This window comes from Rissa tridactyla, chromosome 3 (genome assembly GCF_028500815.1).
Source record: "Rissa tridactyla isolate bRisTri1 chromosome 3, bRisTri1.patW.cur.20221130, whole genome shotgun sequence".
In the NCBI taxonomy this organism is placed as follows: Eukaryota; Metazoa; Chordata; class Aves; order Charadriiformes; family Laridae; genus Rissa; species Rissa tridactyla.
In genome coordinates this window covers 14,328,858-14,348,202 of record NC_071468.1, presented here as the reverse complement: position 1 = coordinate 14,348,202, position 19,345 = coordinate 14,328,858, and the positions used below count along the sequence as shown (strand labels likewise).

Sequence of the window (19,345 nt, the reverse complement as noted above, 5' to 3'; positions counted from 1 at the left end):
CATTATTTGAAATTGGTTGGTGTGTGCCTTAGTTTCCTCATCTTTAAAATGTTAGTGATGTTTTTCTTGATGTGGCAGTTGTAAGAAATAAGAATGGGGAAAAAATCCACTATGTGTAGTGGCAGTGTTGATCGTGCTTGGAATTGGGGAACCAGAACAGGCAAAGATAAAATTTGCTTGAGTAATTGAAAGTGGATTTGAACCCAGCCTTTTAGGAAGCAAAATGTGAAAAATTACATGTATTTCCTATCTAATCAACTCTTAGGGTTTACCCCAAAAAAGCACAGATGAAGTTTGGAGGTACTATTTTCATGACATGTCTCCAGTAGCCTTGTTTTTTCGTTCCATATTCAGTTCCATGTCTCAAGTTGAGAGTGGGCCCGTGTTAAATCTGCTCCTGTTGTCTGTAAATAAGCTTAGAGATCTTAACCACCTCATGATTTTGTCAGCATCCGCTGCATGTGGCAAGCAGCATTCATCTTCCAGTGAGCTAGCAATCAGTCTGGCCCGTGTTTCCCAAGGGTAAGGTTGCTGGCTGATAAGAGCTGGTCTCCAAGCCTGTTCAGACCCAGAGAGGTCCGATGGGAATGGCAGAGCTAATAATAGAAGTTGGACCTTTTTATTTTCCCTCTCTGAGGTTTGTATTTTGAAAAAATCACAGAAGATCACAGAAAAGATTGTTTGATCTTTTTTTAACCAGTTGCTTACTGTTACAAATATGTTAATCACTGCTTTTACAAGAGATATGAAAATGGGGGCGAGTGGGGTGGGGGATTTGTTTTGTTGGGTTTTTTTAATCTCACAAAAATGCAATGGTACCTGAGAAAAAAGGGAATCAACTAGCAAATGCAGTCTGATATTGAAACAAGGGCAACTAAAAGCAACCAAAAGAAATGAGATGAGGGATTTTAACAAAATTATTGTATCCCATTGCATTGTTCTAAATCAGGATGTTGATATTTCGGGATGAAAACCTTAAAGATATGCTGTGCTAGATTTAATTTAAAACAGTCTAATGACTGTATACAACAGTGTGTCATAGGTATTCGGGAAAAAGTATTAATTTTCTCTCTCTTTTGGCCCCTTTCAATTTTGTAGATACCCCAGAATGTGTAGGTAACCACACAGGCTGGAAGATCATACTTCCTTTATAAAAATTGCTGCTACTGCTATTTATTTGTTTACTGTTAATATTTGGATGTGCCGTTGGAGCTGCTTACTGATCAGTAAGCAAATCATGGGAAAAAGTACGTGTTACCATAAGTCCTAAGAAAAACAAAAAAGCAGCTAGATTTTGTGCAAGATTAATAGGGAGAAACATTATCATGTTATTTATTGCGCTCAGCAATTATTTGCTGTCTCGGGAGCTATGAAGATAAATATTAGATCCTCAGTCAACTTCCCTAATTGAAAAATGAGAAAGTGTGAAATATAGCTAACTTTCTTATTCCACATTCTTATTTCATTATAGTTTTAAGGAAGCTAGTTGTTGCTGTAAATTCAGGAAAGCCGTATCACACCAATGTTAACGTTGGGTGGTCATTTAGTCAAAAGATAGGAGAAGTAAAAGTAACCAGACCTGGTCAAAAGCATTTCCAAGAGCACACAGAGGGCCTGGTGAGTCTGAATGCTGTACGGCTCTGTAGAAGGTTCATGCTACTGAAACGTGGCAGTGAGCAAGTGTCGTCTCCTCATGTGTGCTATGAAGCTTTCTTCAGTGTAAGCAATCATACTGGCATTAAGCAAGGCTGAAAGAACAGATGTTTTAAAATGTGTATACTAAGCATAACTTCCCTATGTTGAAACAGCAGTAGCAGAGAGGCAGAGCACATTAGAACTGAGCTGGCTGAAATACTGACATGAGCGAGTTCCAAAACAGTAAGTTTCCAGTTGAATTTCCTGCCCAACATTTTGTCTTTGTTTGAATTCAAATGTTTTCAAATTTCTTGGGTTTATGACAATATTTCATTACCTGTTGAAACATCGTAAGTCAATATTTCCAATGCAGAATTGTTTTGAAACTTTTGTTCCATGAGGAATTTTGGCATTTTTATTTTGTGGTTAGATACATTTTGAAATGTTGACATTTTCTGTGAACTGAAAATTCTCTTCCTACGCGGCTCTAATGAGCAAGATTTCTTGCCTTGGCGTAGCTCACTGTGGGAGAGCAGCTCCCTTATCACACAGGGCAGGGGGTGCCTATCCTACGGTGCCTTCATCGAACGTATGGCCCCATTCATTTTGTACCGTAACTTATTCAAACTGCACTGTGAAGACAGAATAAATAATTTCCTTACAGTTTATTTCGTGGCTCTGTTATCATAACATCTTGGTTCCTTACAAATGTTAATGAAATGAACATCACAGAGCTCTTGTGATGAGCTTATTCCCGTTTTACATATAGGAAGTGAAATATGAAGATGAAAGCCAATTTATGTAACTGGAAAAATGAGCAAGCTTTCAGGCATACAAACATGGGCTGCTTTTTCTTCCTGTATCAAGCAGCCTAATAAAAAGAGATCGCCGCCTCCTACAAATGTGGCTTCGCTTGCATCCTTAGGCACTGACAGAAATGGTAACGATGCTGGTACAAAGATTAAAGCCAGAAATTATGAAGTGTTGACTAATTTTGGCTGCCTGATGTGAGAAACCTGGAGTCAATCTTTTTTCAAAGCGTTTTTTGAGGACATTGTGCTTTCCAAGTATCTCTCTCGCTGGTCTCATTTGCAGCTGCGACCGCTTGGCTTCTCTGCAGATCTGAATACAGGTGTCCTGGGGTGGGTGCCTGGAAAATGAGGGCAAGGTAGCTTGCTGGGAAAGTTTTGGATTATGTGATCTGCCCTGTATCATGTTGGAGTTCAATGGCCATTTGCCAAGGATGGCTTCAGTTCCCTTAAACATGAACTCGTCTTTCTCTTCTTTTACTTTCCTACCGCCTTTATTTCACACTTTCCAACTTCTCTAGTGAAGGAAGCGGGGCTATTAATGACTCATATCAATAGAAATTTGCTTTGTCCTGGGATATGGCTATCTTCAGCACCAAGTGAGCCATCAGCCTTCAAATGTCAGTGCTGCCATAAGGCTGGAGGGTTGGAGTGAAGAAATGATATGCCCATCAGAAATGGGCAGTCATAGAAAAATCAATAATCAGAAACTCCCCAGAATTCTCACTATCCTTTTATAGCTAGACAGTAGCTTTTCCACACAACCTATAAAATCCCCCAAGTACTCTCTTTTTAAGTATCTCTGAGTCAAGGCCTTGAACTCAAACCAAAGGAGGAACAGATGAAATTGAGAAGTTAATGACAAATACTTTGACAGATAAGCGTTGTCAGTGAAGCTGTACATGATTTTGAGTGGCATTTAGTGGAGGAACGTTAGATTGCAGCACTGGCCCATTAGAAAATATTTTTTTAAGAGGTGTAATTAAATAATAGGAAAGTTTCTTTTTTTTTGAAGGGTAGCACATACAATGATTTCCGTGGATCAGTATTTCTTGCTACATACATGCAATTAAAAATTCAAGTTTTTCACCTTGTGTGCGTACAGGGTCTTGCCCTGGAGACCATTGTAGTCAATTCAGTTCTGTCCAACCGTACTCCTCTGGGATAGCCCATAGCACCCACGAGGGTGCACATTCATCCCAGGTCTTTGCAATTTCTGTTCATCTTCTTTTGCAAAGTACAAATGACAGGGTTTTTAACAACTAAGTACTGTCCTAGTAAGCTCTTTTGTTTTAATGTGCACTGAGTGGGAGGACTTCACCTGACTGTGTTGGTCCCAAAAGCTTTTGGTAGCATTAAAAATTATGGCCTGAAAAGTTGAATGTAACACATGAAGGTATAATTATGTTCAGCTTGATTAATCCTGCATGATAATTAGCAGCATAGCCAGTTTGCAAGATAAGGGATATCTTTGTGAATGCCTGTAAGAATTTCTGTCTTCTGTCCCACCTCGCCAAGTGTGGTGGCAATAAGTTGAACTTTCTGGCTGTGTTCCTCAGAGACAGGTTCACCAGAACTTGCCAACGCACTTCGGTTTCTCTGCTGATCAAGGGAGGGGAGAGGAGAGAAGAGGCAACCCAAGCTAGAGAAAGCCTGCTGAGGAGTGAAATACATCCCCTTTGGCCCCACAGTCTGAGCAGTAACTTGCTTATCCTGCGTTAGGCTAAGCCACATGATTTTTCCCTTTAATGCTGATCTGCTACATGGAAACCAAGTCCAAAAGCATGGGCAGTCAAGAGGCCAGACTGTCATTTGTGTCCAGGGTCTGGTACTGGATTTGAACACTGCCAAGGCTGGACTATGTTCAGAAGTGGGACCTGTGAGGTACAAAGTCAGCACTCTTCCCCAAGGAGTTGTTTGTTTCTCCTTTCAATTTAGAGCCTGAAATGCCATTTGTTTAATGTTGCTGTTTAAATAATGATTTATAAGACTCCGAGCCAGCCATGGTACAGCTTAATGACTGCTATAATTTATGAATGCCATTGGCTACATAAACACTGCTGTAAATATAAAGGATGTCTCCCACAAATTTTACTTTGATGCTTATTTGGTACCATTCATTTTCCTTTCCTTACACATCTTCTGTGAGTGAGTTGAAGCCACTTGACTCAACGATCCAGGTCATTCTGGCTCACCTTGCCAGGAGTGATTTGGGCTGGGAAATTAAAAGATCAAATGTCTATTTTTGTTATAAAATATTTTAATTAAAAATTAGATTTCCTTGGGCTTGAATGCAAACATCTGCATCAAGTAGCCCATTAAAGGGTCATTTGTTATTTGTGCTTTTTTTGGTTATCTATTTGTTTTACTAGTTAATAATCTCCTTTATCCAATTAATTTTGCCTTTATGCACACAGTAAGCAAGTAAAAAGGAGACAGGAATAAATCATGCAATGTCACAGAGCCCAGCCATTCCCCAGGCTGCAGCTTTGCTATTTCTGTTCTCTAACCTATACGTGGAGCACGTATATACGCGTCTAATGCAAATCAGAGCTAATTCAGGCCCCGACTCCACAGAGATGAATGAGCATGCAAATCTGCTGCTTTGTTTTGGAGGAAAAGCTCCTGGAATTGCTTGAGGTCTAGTTGCAACTGATGTCTTTTAGATACTACCGTCAATTGACTTCAGGAGATTTGTGCTCCTGGGCTGCAACAAAGACACCTGGGAAGACAGGTGTAGGTGCTCTTGAATGCCTTGGTTCCATTGTAAACAGTGTTAATGTAGTCATGTGCTTGGAAAATTGAGTGCCTTTACAAAGTTATAATGAATTGAGTAAACGGAACAACTCCATTGCCTACAATAACCCCTCTTCTGAATCTCTGCATATCGTAGCTCAGCAGCTGCTGGGTTAAAACACAGACATTGCTGAAAAGGTTGCACATAAACTGAGGGGGACATGGGAACTGGAAATAAATGTGGGATTCAAGACCATCTGTGGGGTAATTCAGAGGGACAAAAGTACTTCTGAATTTGAGTAGGACTTAAAGATTTTTTAAGAGTGTCATGATGTTACTAACCTCATGGAAGTGCTCTCGGCCACGTCTCTCAAATTTTCTTTAGGCGGCACTTCCATCAACATGGTGCTATACAGGTTGTTTGCATACCCCTAGGAGGAGGGATCACCTACTGAGTTACCGAAATCACTTCCTACAGCTTTCTAGCATCTGTTTGCACAATGACCTGAGCCCTCTGTGTCTGGCTTGTGACATGCGAAGAGCTTTGCATATGATATAGGGAATGTGTCTCAATGTGTCTCAATGGTGTCTCTAAGAGTGCGTTTTTGCAAGGAGCATGGCAAAGCCAAGGAAGGTATCTTCTCATTGCCTTAAACCCTTACTAAGGGGCCCGCAGAAATTGTCAGCAAACAGCTCTGAGTTACTTGGTCTATTTTTTCTGTAAAGCTCTCCTCTGTCGTCATGCCTTGACCCTGACTGAAATAGAAGGGCACTGTGCAGCCTGTATGCGGCAAGCCAGAATTGCTCTAAGGCAGTCAAAAAAATCAAGCTGACAATAACACAGAGCACCCTTTTCAGGAGCCAGGGTCCTTTATTAAAAAGATTTGGCATGTATTCCCTCCACTCCTGAATTGATTTGCGCCATAAAATAGGCCTGAAGAGAAATAGTGGTTGTTTTCCTACATGCTTCATTAATTTTTAGTTTTGGCAGGCAATATAAATAAAAGTATCAAGTGCACATCTAATTGAATCACCAGTGATTCCCAGCTCCCTGTAGTACAGAGAATATGATGTAGCTGTGCTGTTTAGCAAGCACGGATGAGTTAGGCAAAAAATGGCTCACTCTGCCCAGAGGCTTTGGTTTAATCCTGAGCATTTACCCATTTAATATGAGACAGAGCAGGAGTTGTTGCAGTGGAGAATTCACAGCACAGGCTTCATTGTACTTCTAGGCTTGCCTTCTAGGAGAAGTGACTGTAAGTACATCTCTGCAGAGAGTCAGGAAGGTTTTGGTGAATTGCGTCTACATCCAGGTTATTGTGGAAGGAGCTCTGGCACTTCTCAAGCTTAGCCTCCTCCACATGTACTGACTGTAGGATGTTGCTGAACTAATTCCTCCCGCCTTCAGGTGGCTGATCTAGAGCATGTGTCTCTTTAAGAAAAAAATAAAAGAAAAGCCCTTGTCCTAAGTATCTTACTTGGCCACAATCAAAGGACTCAGGATGAGAGAATTCCTACGGTAAGGAAAATGATACCTATGGGGCTGGATGATCTCTGACTTCTCAGCTGTCAAGGGAATCAAGTGCCTCCAGAAAAGGACAGTGCTAAGGGCCAAGTACTCAGGATCATTTCTGAGTGGATGATACTGGCCTCTAATTGTAATGTTCAGTGACCTCATTTCATAAGAGTTGGCTCTTTTCCACATTGCTAGCTGCCTTTTGCTGCTTAGCATAGGTAAAATGAATGAATGATTTTTGTATCTTGGTAGATGTAGTCTGCTGTGGGCTCCCTGATTCACGGGGAGGGTGTGCAGGATGCAGGAGTGGGTACAGAAGAGGAAGAAAACTACAAGCAGAGATCAGACTATTTTCTCTCTTGCAGAATGTGACAACGTGATACATCTAAGTCATAAGTAATACGTGTTGACAGGAGGGTATGATGAAAGCTTGTGTTCTTTTCACAAACCATGTAGCCGTGTTATTCCTGAGCTAGACAGAAGGATATCAGTCTTTAGGACTGTCAGTCTAGCAGTAAATTCACATACAATTAAAAATCTATCATGCATATTGTGTTGTTCTTGAGAAATACACAGAGCAGGCTCCAGGATTTCAACTCCCTTTTCAAGGGTGAAAGATGCCTTCCAAATTAAAACACCAGAAATGCCTAGGGAACTGAAGTTGTCTGTTAGGTGGACCATTAGATATTTGACAAGATTAACCAGGTCAAACAAAATAATTACTTTATCAAGTAATTATTGGATTGAGGGGATTTCACAAGGTGTTCTCCCCTTCAGTGTTATCCGGGGTCCTATGACCTGTTGGTTGAGAGGAAGGCAATTCAGTAATCTGAAGTGTTTTTTGTTTTCTTTTTCTCTAGGATCTGCTTCTGGCTCAAAAATGGCTCTGGAGGGTTCCTTCAGCTGCTGGAATGGAACGGCGATCAGACTGGGGCAGGCATGTGACTTTATCAGGGACTGCGCCGAGGGAGAAGATGAGGGAGATATGTGCAGTGAGTAAATCCAACCCCCAGGCTGTATCCTCCTTTTCCAAAAGCATCGTTTGCTTTGAATTTCAGTGCCTGAGACTTTAGCACTAATAGACTAATTCAGTACTATCAAAAGACCAGTATCCTCCATAATTCGTGCAGTTTCTCTGGATGTCTGCCTGGAGCGGACCAATTGATATGTTCCTGTACTCGCCTGCACTAGTTCTGCAGCAGGTTCTTAAGATGCTTCATCTCTTTCAAAGTCCTGATCAAAAATGCAAAGGAAGTATAGTCTGAATAGCTAGATGCCTTACAGAATTATGGAATGTATATAGTTTGTTAGAGCTTTTAATCAAAATGTACCACAGCATGTGGCAGAAGGCAGAGGAAGGAGAAAACTTCTAAGATGAAAAATTACTAGAGCCAGTAGCTTGTCTTTGCCCAACTCGTCTGTCTTTGTAATTCCTCTTGTTTTCTATCCTCTCTTCAGCAGTCAGGAGCCTAATAAAAAACAGGAGAAGACAGATAGCAGCCTGAGTTTTCTGAAAACTTGCTGTGCCTGAATGCTTTGTAATTGTGCTGCATAACCTAGATACTTTAGGACCTTCCTTTAACCATCTTGAAGGTGCCTTATCTCTTTTTTCTATACCTCTACATGTTCTACCTCCAGCGTCTTCCCCTTTGCCAGTTTACAGATAGTTAGGAGTGGTGGATTGTCAGCCATATGGTTATCTACAGGGCCAATGTATCAATAAAAATAATCATCAGGAGTTCATCATTTACCAATTTAAAGTGTATGTGTCACAGCTGATCTAGCTTATGGACTTTTGTCAACAGAGCTGCAGTGATTTGGTATGCAAAAAATGTGTTCCCTGACCAAAATACCAGTCCCAGCAAAAGCCTTTGGAATAGAAGAAGCAATTATTCTCAGTTTAGCTTTCATATGCGACAGCTAGAGCAGGGGAGAGTCTGGGTAAGGTAATTCAAACAAGCAGTGTTGGTATAGGTGAAGTCTAGACTAACAGACTTTTGCTCTTTCTAGCATAAACTTAACATAAGAGTGACACACAACTTTTAGCATATTCCAGTTCTTTGCTGCTAACAAAGAAATAAAGTAACAGATTTTATAGGTGTGGAGAACAGTGGTTTGACCTGGGTTCATCTAGTAAACTAGTTAAAAGCTTAAAATTATATGCTTCTCCATCATGTTAGATGTTACAATTTGAAATTATATTCATTAACAACATATATTCAGTGAACATTAAATTGGCTTTCTTAGGAACAGTGTCATCGCTGCGGACTTGCAGCTCCTTGGAACCAATAATGTTTAATATTAGTAGTATTGAAACCTCCTCTTTGCCTAAGAGCTTTAAAACAGCGCTCTAAAACCTCATGATAGTATTTCTATTGTGTTCTACATTTTAATTAAAAAAAAAAAAGTAAATTATGATAATCAGTAGGTTGAATGTATTTTCATTTCATTGGAAACAGAGAAGACATATTATTTACCATCAGCTGTATGTCCAGATACACTCTTCTGATATTCTGCTATAAATGACTCTGCCTTCTGAGAACGATCCTGTCTATATAAGTGGGAACAGCAGAGCTCACAAGGTGGAGTTGTCCCAATCATGGATGCAAACTAAATACCACCATAGGATGGGGCAGGCCTAGAAGAACACGCTTACCTGTTGCTTTCAAACACTGTCTGCACCTGTGGCTGGTGCTTTGTCCATATTCACATGTCAGGAGGCTGGCTCTGCTTTTGCGCCTGGCTGCCACCCTGTATCCCATGATGAGACGGTTGGTAAAGTGACCAATCCCTCTCTCGCATACGCTATCTGCAGGGGTTGGTCTGTGGTTGCCTTTTCCCCCTCCATGCAGCATTCATCTTTAGCTATTTGCATAACGCAGTACAGCACTTACAGTTGTGTCAGCAAAGAATGTTCTGAGAATGTAAATAAGAAAATGTAAAAAGCAAAACACATTTAACTGCCTGTTTAGCCGAGCATCATTCCCTAGCTTGAGGAAAAGGCCACATGGCTTGTTTTCAACCACAGGTACTGGGAACGAGAGTTCTTACTCCCAGACAAAAGGCCTGAAAAGCGCCATCTTCTACCCAAGCAGCAAAAAAGACTGGCTTACCTTAGCAAGAGCTCCAGTTGCGGGTATGTCTGCTTATCCACTTACAAGCCTGCTCAGTTCTATGGCTGATTTCTCTGCGTTTGCCTCTTCGCTGTGTTGAATGCTGTTGGCATAAGACTTCTCACACAAAACAGAGAAATGATCTGCTGTTTTAGATGTCAGTTACATCTGCATGGCAGCCTAACACAAACCATATGTCATCTTTCAGCATTTCAGTTGTCATTTTGCTCCTAAGCAACACGGATATTTTCATCAGCTTTTTGCAAGTGTGTCAAAAAGTGATTCAGATATGTAAAGCAGAGAAAGGGGTTTCCCAAATGCTTCTGCTTACACAAAAGAGCTGTCAGAAAAAGATGCAGCCATGCTTAAAACTGAGGGAGGAGCTTTTAAAATTACCATTAACCAAAGGTGTCTATCTTTGAGCTTCAAGGAGTTGTTGGGTTTTTTTTTTTCCTTTCACAGTCTTTTAGCTGTGCAGGTACTGATATTTTTATTTATTTATTTATTCTCTTCCTATTAATTTGATTTTTGTTCCTTTATTAGCTGAGAAAAAATCTCCCTAATGACAGCTGCTTGTTAACATCTCTTTACTTATTAATGGCCAATGAAATGTCACGGTGCTTGTTCTGTGTGCAACCAATTAGTCTGTGTAGAGAGTGTAAAATCAGAGAGGGATGACCCCTAGAGAAAAGCATGTTGCTGTTTGAGTCATAATCAAATATTCTTGCAGGAGCAAAAGACAGCTTCAAAGAGGCAGATGCGGAATTAGATGCTGAACTGGGTTGATTTGGGATCAGGCATACAGATTTAACAGACTGATGGAAGTGCCACACTGGAAATTACTTTGCAGAAGCATACTTTGCAGACACTTCAGATAGTGCTCTTCTTATGTCTTTGCTAGTGAATTCATGCTCTTGTGGATTACCACTTCCTGCAAAAAGATAACGTACTTCCTCTTGTTGTAGTAGAGAATCATACGTGTAATATAGCTGCTATGGTACAAGACAGAGAGATGAAAACTCAAACTATTTACTAATATAGATCTTTTGTTGCAGGGCAGCAAGTCTGGGGAAAAATAAAAGTTTTACTGAAAAAAGTGCATGTAGTTTTGGCTAGTCCAAAATTATTTTACCTTCTGCCTCAAATTCATCAAAAAATTTCAGCCTGGGAAAATATTGTTTAATCAGTCAAAGCAATGACAAGTGATAGGACGAGAGGAAACGGGTTCAAGTTACGTCAGGGGAGGTTTAGATTGGATATTAGGAAACATTTTTTCACTGAAAGGGTTATTAAACATCAGAATAGGCTGCCCAGGGAGGTGGTGGATTCACCATCCCTGGGAGGTGTTTAAAAAAAGGGTAGATGGGGCACTTAGGGACATGGTTTAGAAGTGGCTTTTGTCAGGGTAAGTTAAAGGTTGGACTTGATGATCTTAAAGGTCCCTTCCAACCTCAGCAATTCTATGATTCTATGTTAGAAAAGTGATGAATATATTTTAAAAAAATAATAATTAAAAAGAATGGAGGTGCTGATAGTATATTTACTATTTAGAGACCCAGAACTTAGAGGATCTACCCAGGACTGATTCTTCTGCCTAAGTGAATTTGCACCATATTTCATATTTCCATGGAGAGTTTCCAAGATTGTGGTCTGGAGTTCTGGTCTAGTTCAGAAGAAAAGGGATTACTAAAGTCTCTCCTGAGGTTGCCCTTCCACATTTTATATATTTTACCTGGAATAGGGATTGAAAGTAATGTCCTCCATCTTTCAAATAAATCTCATAACCACTGGGCTATAGGGTAATTTTCACTCTTTACCTCATTGAATATTTAAAGATGTTAAACACATTGCCAGGTGAGATAAGGAAGACTAGTGTCGGATTCCTGAAAGGAGTCAGGCTGTGCTATGTGGTTGGAGGAGTGCATGCACACATCTGTCAAAAGACCAGATGGCAGCTAGAATAGGAACCTATAAAGTTTGAATTTGTGATAACATGAGCAAGTGACCAAAAAAGCATAGATAATTAATTCTACAGGGGCCAGTTTACTTTCCAGGCAAAAATGCCTGAAGAAACCACTGGATTCATTTGTGTCCTAGTGATAGATACGGCCCGGCAGAGTCTCCCTGCGAGCAAAATGAGAAGTAGCAACCTGTTGCCATGCAGTGCTCTCTTAAGGTTCCTGTCTTGCTTTTGCTTCTTTCTTGATCAAAAGCTGTACCTCTAACAACAAATCCTAACCTCTGGCAGTTCTGAACTCGGCAAAGCCTTCTGGCATTACAGAATAATTCTTTGTTGACTATGTTGAAAAGTAATTTCCCTTTTTATGCTTCATTTCTGGTAGAATTTGGCAGACCAACTTTCTAGCACAGAGGCAGCCATTGACACAAACTCGTGTTTAAGATTCATGTGCTTCTTTAAGTTCTTTGAGTAGATAATCTTTTTGCCTTCTGAAATTTCCTCATACATTTGGTACAAGTCCATACATACCAGAGTAGATTTTTATGCTTGTGTCTTTTATAATATGTCTGGAATTTCACCCAAAAGATTAAACTATAGTATCTGGTTGATTTACACCTAGTTTGGAATCAAGAGCATGCTCCATTCGCTTCATAAATTATGCCAGTTGCTAATTTTTCTTGCTATTAAAGGATGAAAAGTCTGCATTAAAGTTAAAAAAACCCTTGAACTTAATTACCTTTCAAGCAAAATCTAAATCATTCTGAAGGCTTGAAAATACTTGGTTAGGAAGAAGTTTAACACCCTATAGCTTTTCTCTACTTCATCACTCAAAAGCACAGACTCTTACCTTCTCACAGTGCTCCAGTCTCACTGGATTACTCTATTCTCTGTCCGGTATCCACAAGCTGCATCTTAATCTTACTGAGGTCTAAGTTTTTTGAGATTTCTGTCACTAATAGTAATATCCAACACAGCAGGTTTCAATAGACCCCTTCGTTACTCCTGCCCCTTTGTTTACTTGATTTTCCATAAAGTCAGATTAGCTTTCCCTCGTCAGGGCAGTGTCTGCGCTGATTTGAGTTTGAGTTATAAACGTTCAGAAAATTGAGAAGTACACATCGACAGAGAAGTGCTAGCCAAAGAACTCTTTGTGGAGTAGCAATATGTGGAATTGTAGGTGCTGTGTGTATTCAAAGTAAGAAAGAGCAGCAGAGAAAAAGCATCCAGTGCACGGGACATCTGAAAATTCATAAAAAAATTAATTTGTGGAGGAGGAATGAAATTTTCTGGGAAAGTAATAGCTTCTTATTTATGTTCTTACTTGTTCATCAACACTGAGCTTTTTCTGGCCTCCAGGCAGGGATTGCTACCAAGATGACTCCTCCTGCTGCTCTGACTTGTTTACATCATCCTAGATAGCGTATGGCCATGAAATGAATTCAGTTGGACACCGAGCCAAGCTGTTTCAGTAGGAATTCAGGACACATTATAATTTGTCATTTTCTTTGGATCCCAGCCTCGGGCTGTGCAATGAAATAGAATCAAGTTCTGTAGAGGGGTAAAACACAAGGAGGCAACTCTCTGCTTAACAGTTCCACATTTAAAGATTAGGCTGAATGAATTTGGAGATGTTTAGAAGGAAACACTTGAAAAAGCCTTAACTCCAGTACTGGTTTTGATCTTTTCATAACAAATCTGGGTGCTCATGGAAATTAACAATAAAACATGGCTCTCATCTCCATGTCAGTTTCCACGTTCAAATTTGGCCCTACTAAAAAGCCGCAGATGTAAGGTTTCAGTTTCTTCTGTGAAGTGAGTTGTGATTCGGGCTCCTAGAAAATCAAATACATGTGGTCTAGACACTACAGTTGTGGTGTTCCCCAGCGGTTTTCTCTGGGTAGACCAAGGAATAGGCGAATGTGCCACTAACAATGAATTGCATTTTGAGGTGTGTACATCAAAGCTGAGGCCCTGTGAACAGGTTTTTAATTGACCTGCAGTCTCAGCCAGGGGGTTCGGCTGATATTTAAACATTTTGAATTATCTGGGATTTGGATACTAGTGCCTCACTTCAAAATTAGAAAATTTCAGAGGGAAAATTTCCTAATAATCACGACAAAATCTGAGATCAAGAGCGTCCCCTTCTTGTAGAGAAGCTAATGAAATTGCCACTATCACATGATCAGCACATCCTCTTGCTCTAGGAGTTTGTAGTCTGTCCTACATTTTGTAAGTGAAGAAATTTTTACTCTGATTTTGACAAGCAGTTGAAAGGAAAAACTTAATTTCCTGGATACGTGCGTTTATAATACGTTTGCACATGAAATTTTATTTTTATCTTGCAGTTTTAAGCAGATTTCTTGTCTCATTTTGCTTTATTTCAAAAAAAACCAACAACCCACAACAACAAAAAAAGCGCCAAAGATGGTTTTAGGGGAAGTTTAGGGGAACAGGGAAGGAGAAAACAAATACGGGCTGAACTGGTTTTTAGTACAGATTTGAGTACACAAAGATGTAAATATCATCATCCCTTTTACAGCTACATCTGTTCATTGCAGCAGTTTTTATGGTTTATTGGGAGAAGGACTACCCCCACTGAACAAGCATATTCAGGGGCTTTGTACTGCCAGCCCCAAGGACTGGTTAGTCTATAGTCTATACAGTAGGGTAAAATGACTGGTTGCTCCTCCTTACTTCTCTTCTGGCATCTTTAATGCCTAATGTAACTCTACATTAAAAGGGGACCTTTTTCTGACAGGCTAGCTTTGTGCTCTACCTTTTTCCCCATAAAACCCAGTTTGTGCTCTTTTACTACTGGGAAGCCTTCTGGTACCTGGCAGAGTTGTCAGCTGCACCCTGGGTGCAGAATTTATATTAAGGATCATTAGCGATTCACTAAAAGTAAAAATTATGTTGTGGTTGTGATTTGACATGGCATTTAACAGGTCTGTTTTCTGCTGAGGTCACTTAATAAGTACAGAGTCTGGCCTCATGTTGAAGAAAAGAAATGCAAAGGTAGAACTAGACTACAGTAGAAATTAGGGAGGCAGTGAGTGTTTATTGAGGATGATGGGAAAATTATTTCATGAGTTTTTAAGGAAATGCGTGATTCATGGCCAACTAGAGGATCTTCACCTATGGCAATATAAGCGTATGACTCAGGGCAAGAGGAGCAGTGCTTTCCACCCTTTGTAAGAAGAACTTGCAATGTAGGCAGAGAAGGAGATGAAGGCGGCATGAAGTTACCTTCTGCTTTGAATGAGATGACTATTACTTTAAAACTGGTAAATTTAAAGGCAAAAAGCTAATGTATCTTTAGTGTTTGGAGCTGGAAACTTGCCTGAAACCCCAAGCCAGTGACAGAATGAGTGGGCTTCAAAGCCTGAAATTATGGCTTAAAATAAACTATCCTCTTTTCCATCCATTCATCTCACCAACAGATCCACAGGTGCAAAAAACTGAGGCACAAAATGATTCATTGCTTCACCCGAGACCACATCAGTGCTCACAGAAAGAAGTCACCAAATTGCTGAGCTGGGCTGCCTAGAAACCTAGACAGGCAGGGGAATCGTGTTAGGAACTTAACCCTCCCCAAGATTTCCCTCCATGGGGCTGCAGAAGCAGTGGTTAGGAAAGCCATCTTCAAAGTCTAACCTTGAGTGTGTTTATACCTGTGGAGCTGTAGAGGCCAGGTATTTAAGAGACCCCATAGCATACACTGGGATGTGTCCTGTCATTCGGATGCGTCAAAGTGTGGGGAGAGTCAGTTAGTCACAATCTGGGGGCTCTTACCCTTGCCACCACCCTCCCCATGGTCAGGCGCACTCATGACTTCACACAAAAAGGCTGAGTAGCTGTGGGGCTGCCCGCAAGCCTGAGCAACCCAGTCAGTCGCTGCAGCTTCTCTGTGTGCCCAGGAGTCTTCTCGTCAGCTCACCTGGGTTCTTCTGTATGTGTGTGTCTTTCCCTCTTGCAGAAAATCTTCCCTCTGGCTTTTACTGTTCGTTTGAAGAAGGAGACTGTGGCTGGATGCAGGGCTCTTCTGCGTCCCATCCTTCTCCATGGCGGATTGGAAGCCCGGAGCACAACCGTTTTCCTTCAACAGAAGGTGTGTGAGAGTAAATAGTAAGTGCATAGAATGAGCAGTGGAGATCAAATAAGATACACAAATGGTGGGGAGGGGGAATAAAACACAAGGCACGTGTTCCTATGTACTTACCTATTCAACCTGCAGTGAAACAAAAGCCATCTTTCTACTCTTAAGTGCTTTGAGCAAGAGATTATCCTGTTCACTTTCTGTCTTGAGGGTATAGACTGGTACTTCAGGTCTCCACAGCTGACATCAGATACTAATCTTGACTCTTTCTAAACAACTTCACACCAAGTGTTCATCTGCACGACCCTCCTCCATACTGATCTGAGTTTTTCTTTCCAATTTTCCTATTTACTTCCTCTGTTTCTCTGTTCTGCTTCTTTTTTTCCCCTTCTCATTTCCAAATTTTTCTTCTCTTTGCTCCATTGTCCCTTGAGTTCCACTTCTGTGTATAATTACTCTATACTTGGTTCCTCCAGCCAGGTCCCAGTAGCTCATTTCTAATCCTTCTCATACAAATTATTGAAGGTTTATATCTTGGGCGTTGAACCAGTCGAGTTTTTGAACCATTGAACTGCTGGTTGAGTTTTGGCAAACAGGTTGCCTGCCAGGATAAGCTCTTTCCTAATGCAACAGTGTAAATCATCGGAGGCATTTATTGCTGAGGCACAGAGCATCTAAAGGGATAGAATAATAACAGCAGAGTTAATGGTGTATAATCCCAGCATTGCTTTAGAAAGTTAGATCTGGTGTTAAACATGAAGAGTAAGATTCTCTAGTTTTGTGTAAAGTGGCATAGGCTATGATGCATTTATGCTGCCTGATGGCTCAGCCCACAGTATTACAGACCACAAAGTGATGGAAGCGTAGGTAAATATGAAGGCAAAGAGCCAGAAAGAGGGTACTGTGGGGAGCTGGCAATAAAGTGCTGCTGATTCATGATTTGTCTGTGCTGTAGAGGCAATTTCAATGAAAGCCCAAATAACTGGGTTCTAAGTAGTCGTATTGTCCTGAGCTGGAGGGCAGAGCTGAAATAGTGCAAAGACACACCTTTTCATGCAGAACTGATGAGGAAGAACCCTAGTGTTTCTACTGCCCTTGTTCCTCTTGTTACAACAAATGATTAAAGGAGCAAAGAGGCCTCCAGCTGAATTAATATTACTCTGGTTGTGTTTTGCCATCGTTGTATTTTGTTTGGGGATTGCCCAAGAGAAATATTCTCTTCCAAGTTACTTTTCGTTCATAAAAAGACCCATTTTGTTATTCAGCCTTGCAAGGAGGATGAATCTGAAATCATGGAGGAACAGAAGATAGCTGTAGGGGGAGGCTAGGGAGACTTCTTAAATGTATTTCCTGAGTATGTTTGTTGGGTGCAGCTGCGTCCCTAAGAAATTGAAAAAGCCTTCTGCTCTCTGGCATTCTCCTGTAGCAGGAGCCAGCTAACATAGGTTCTGGGGAGTTTCACAAACCCTGAAATCAGAAGGTGAGTGCTGCAGTTTGACCTTCTTCCTGCTCTTTTATCCAGGTTGTGCACTCCTCCTTAACACCAGCAAAGCACCAGCAGTAGCAAACACTGTCATGACCAGCACTGCATTTCCAGCTCCTTTGAGGAACTCCCCCTGTGAGGCAAGTCCTAATGTTCTCTTTTCTTTTGCAATTTACAGAGATATTTTGTGTGTCTGACTCTGGTTTTCAAATATAGGCACTAGGTCAGTAGACAGCAACCACTTTCTCTGATGGCTTATCTATAAAATATGCTTATTTAATGCCCCTGTGTGCAGGGGAAAGATATGGCTAGCTGCTTGAAATGCCACAAAACGTGCTCTGAAAAGCTTGGTGTATCTTGTCCTCATTGTGTGGCCACACATGATGTATTACGATCTTCATAATCAGGTGTATATGCTGTAAGAGTAGGGCAGCCAGCATTACCTAAACACAAAGAGGAGGAAGCTCACTCCATGAACAAACATTGTATTTGAAAGGTCTATGAAAGAATAGGCTTCAGGACTGCCCCTGAGCTGCTCAGAAGATACAGTGCATGCTTCCTCTAGCCCAGCTGGGATTTGAGCTGGCAGGTCTTCACCATGCTGCACTTCAAACCTACCAATCCTTATGTAGGCCATGTTCATAGGTGCGCTGAAGTTAACAGCAGCAGAGATAAATTCATGTAGAATGGAACTAGGTTCTTCTTCAAGCAGAAAAGCTGGTGACAGTCATAAGACATCAACTTAAGCAGGTATATCAAGGCTTGCCAACCCTGCACAAATGGTTGGTGTTTCCGAAGTATTTGTACTTAACCCTTAAACTGCAGATTACAGAAAGATGACCTATCTGCATCTAGTCTATAGCCTCACAGATTTTATTATCACTGATAGGATTTATCAGTGGCTTAGCACTTTGAACCATGGCTAGTGACTTAGAGCATTTCCAGTCTTGAATGGTCACCCTGTAATCACAGAATGGTTCTGGCTGGAGCCAGAGGGATTTGGGAAAATTGATCCTAACAAAGCAGTTTGGTGTTTGTTGGTTGAGCACTGAACAGACAAAAGGAAACAGATCCTCTATGTTCCACTTATCTTAAAATGCAGAAAGGACAAAAAGGGATGCATTAGAAAGTTCTCTGGAATGAAAAGGACATAGAATATGGTGTTTCTTTGGCTTAAAGTTTGGTTTGCTTGACTTCTGTTGGATATCTCAGTTCACATAGCAAAGCGCATCTGTTTTTGCTCTCTTGATATATTCATGTCCTCCTTCTTTAGGAAATACATTCTACCTTGGTTTTCCTCCCTTCTGTGACAAAGGCATATGCAGGTTCTGAATATTTTAAGACCTTGTTCTGCCATGGACAAGCAAGAGTGAGTGTTTTTCATAATCCACCTGACACAGGAATCAGAGTGAATGATTTCCCAATATGTGTATATTTTTTTCTTGTGTATACAACACTGCAAATAATTAAACTTGCCGTCGGGGGAGAAGCTGCCATGTATTTCATCTCCTCACATGCCATCCCACCTCCGTCACTCCCCTTGGCACTTAAAAGGCATCCGGACACATCCAGCATTGCAGCTGTCGGTAATAAAGAGTGAAGGAGTTTGGCAAGGGTTTTGTCTCTTGCCTTTTCATATAGTGTAAAAGCTTCTCTTCTCAATGAGTCCCCAGTGGCTTCAAATTCTATTTTACTGGAACAATCTGTCTGTGTGCAGAATAATTTAATTCAGCTTTTCAGCACAACACAAGAGGAGAAAGGAGATATTCCCCCCCTACGCACTTATTCCTCCAGTAGGTGCCAACAAACTTCCTTATAGTGAAATTATAGTCAGAAAAGAGGTTGTGAAAATACCATAACGATGTCCTGTATTTATTCACCCTCAATCAATTCCCGATTGAACTGGCTCAAGTTCAGGCACTAAAAGATGAGTTTTCTTCTGCCTGTCACTGCTGACAGCTCCACCTGGCATGTCACAACCAGGACAGATTCTCTGG

At 40.9% G+C, this 19,345-nt stretch overlaps 1 protein-coding gene across 3 annotated transcripts in view; it reads left to right on the top strand.

The window, feature by feature from the left end:
• The window catches only part of ALK (ALK receptor tyrosine kinase), a 327,314-nt gene that overhangs the window by 235,770 nt on the left and 72,199 nt on the right, over nt 1-19,345 (top strand). For all 3 annotated transcript variants that reach the window (XM_054195890.1, XM_054195891.1, XM_054195889.1), the window contains 3 exons: nt 7,557-7,688; nt 15,746-15,877; nt 17,388-17,488. In XM_054195890.1, coding sequence (XP_054051865.1) covers nt 7,557-7,688; nt 15,746-15,877; nt 17,388-17,488 — 365 coding nt within the window. The remainder of the gene's footprint in view (nt 1-7,556; nt 7,689-15,745; nt 15,878-17,387; nt 17,489-19,345) is intronic.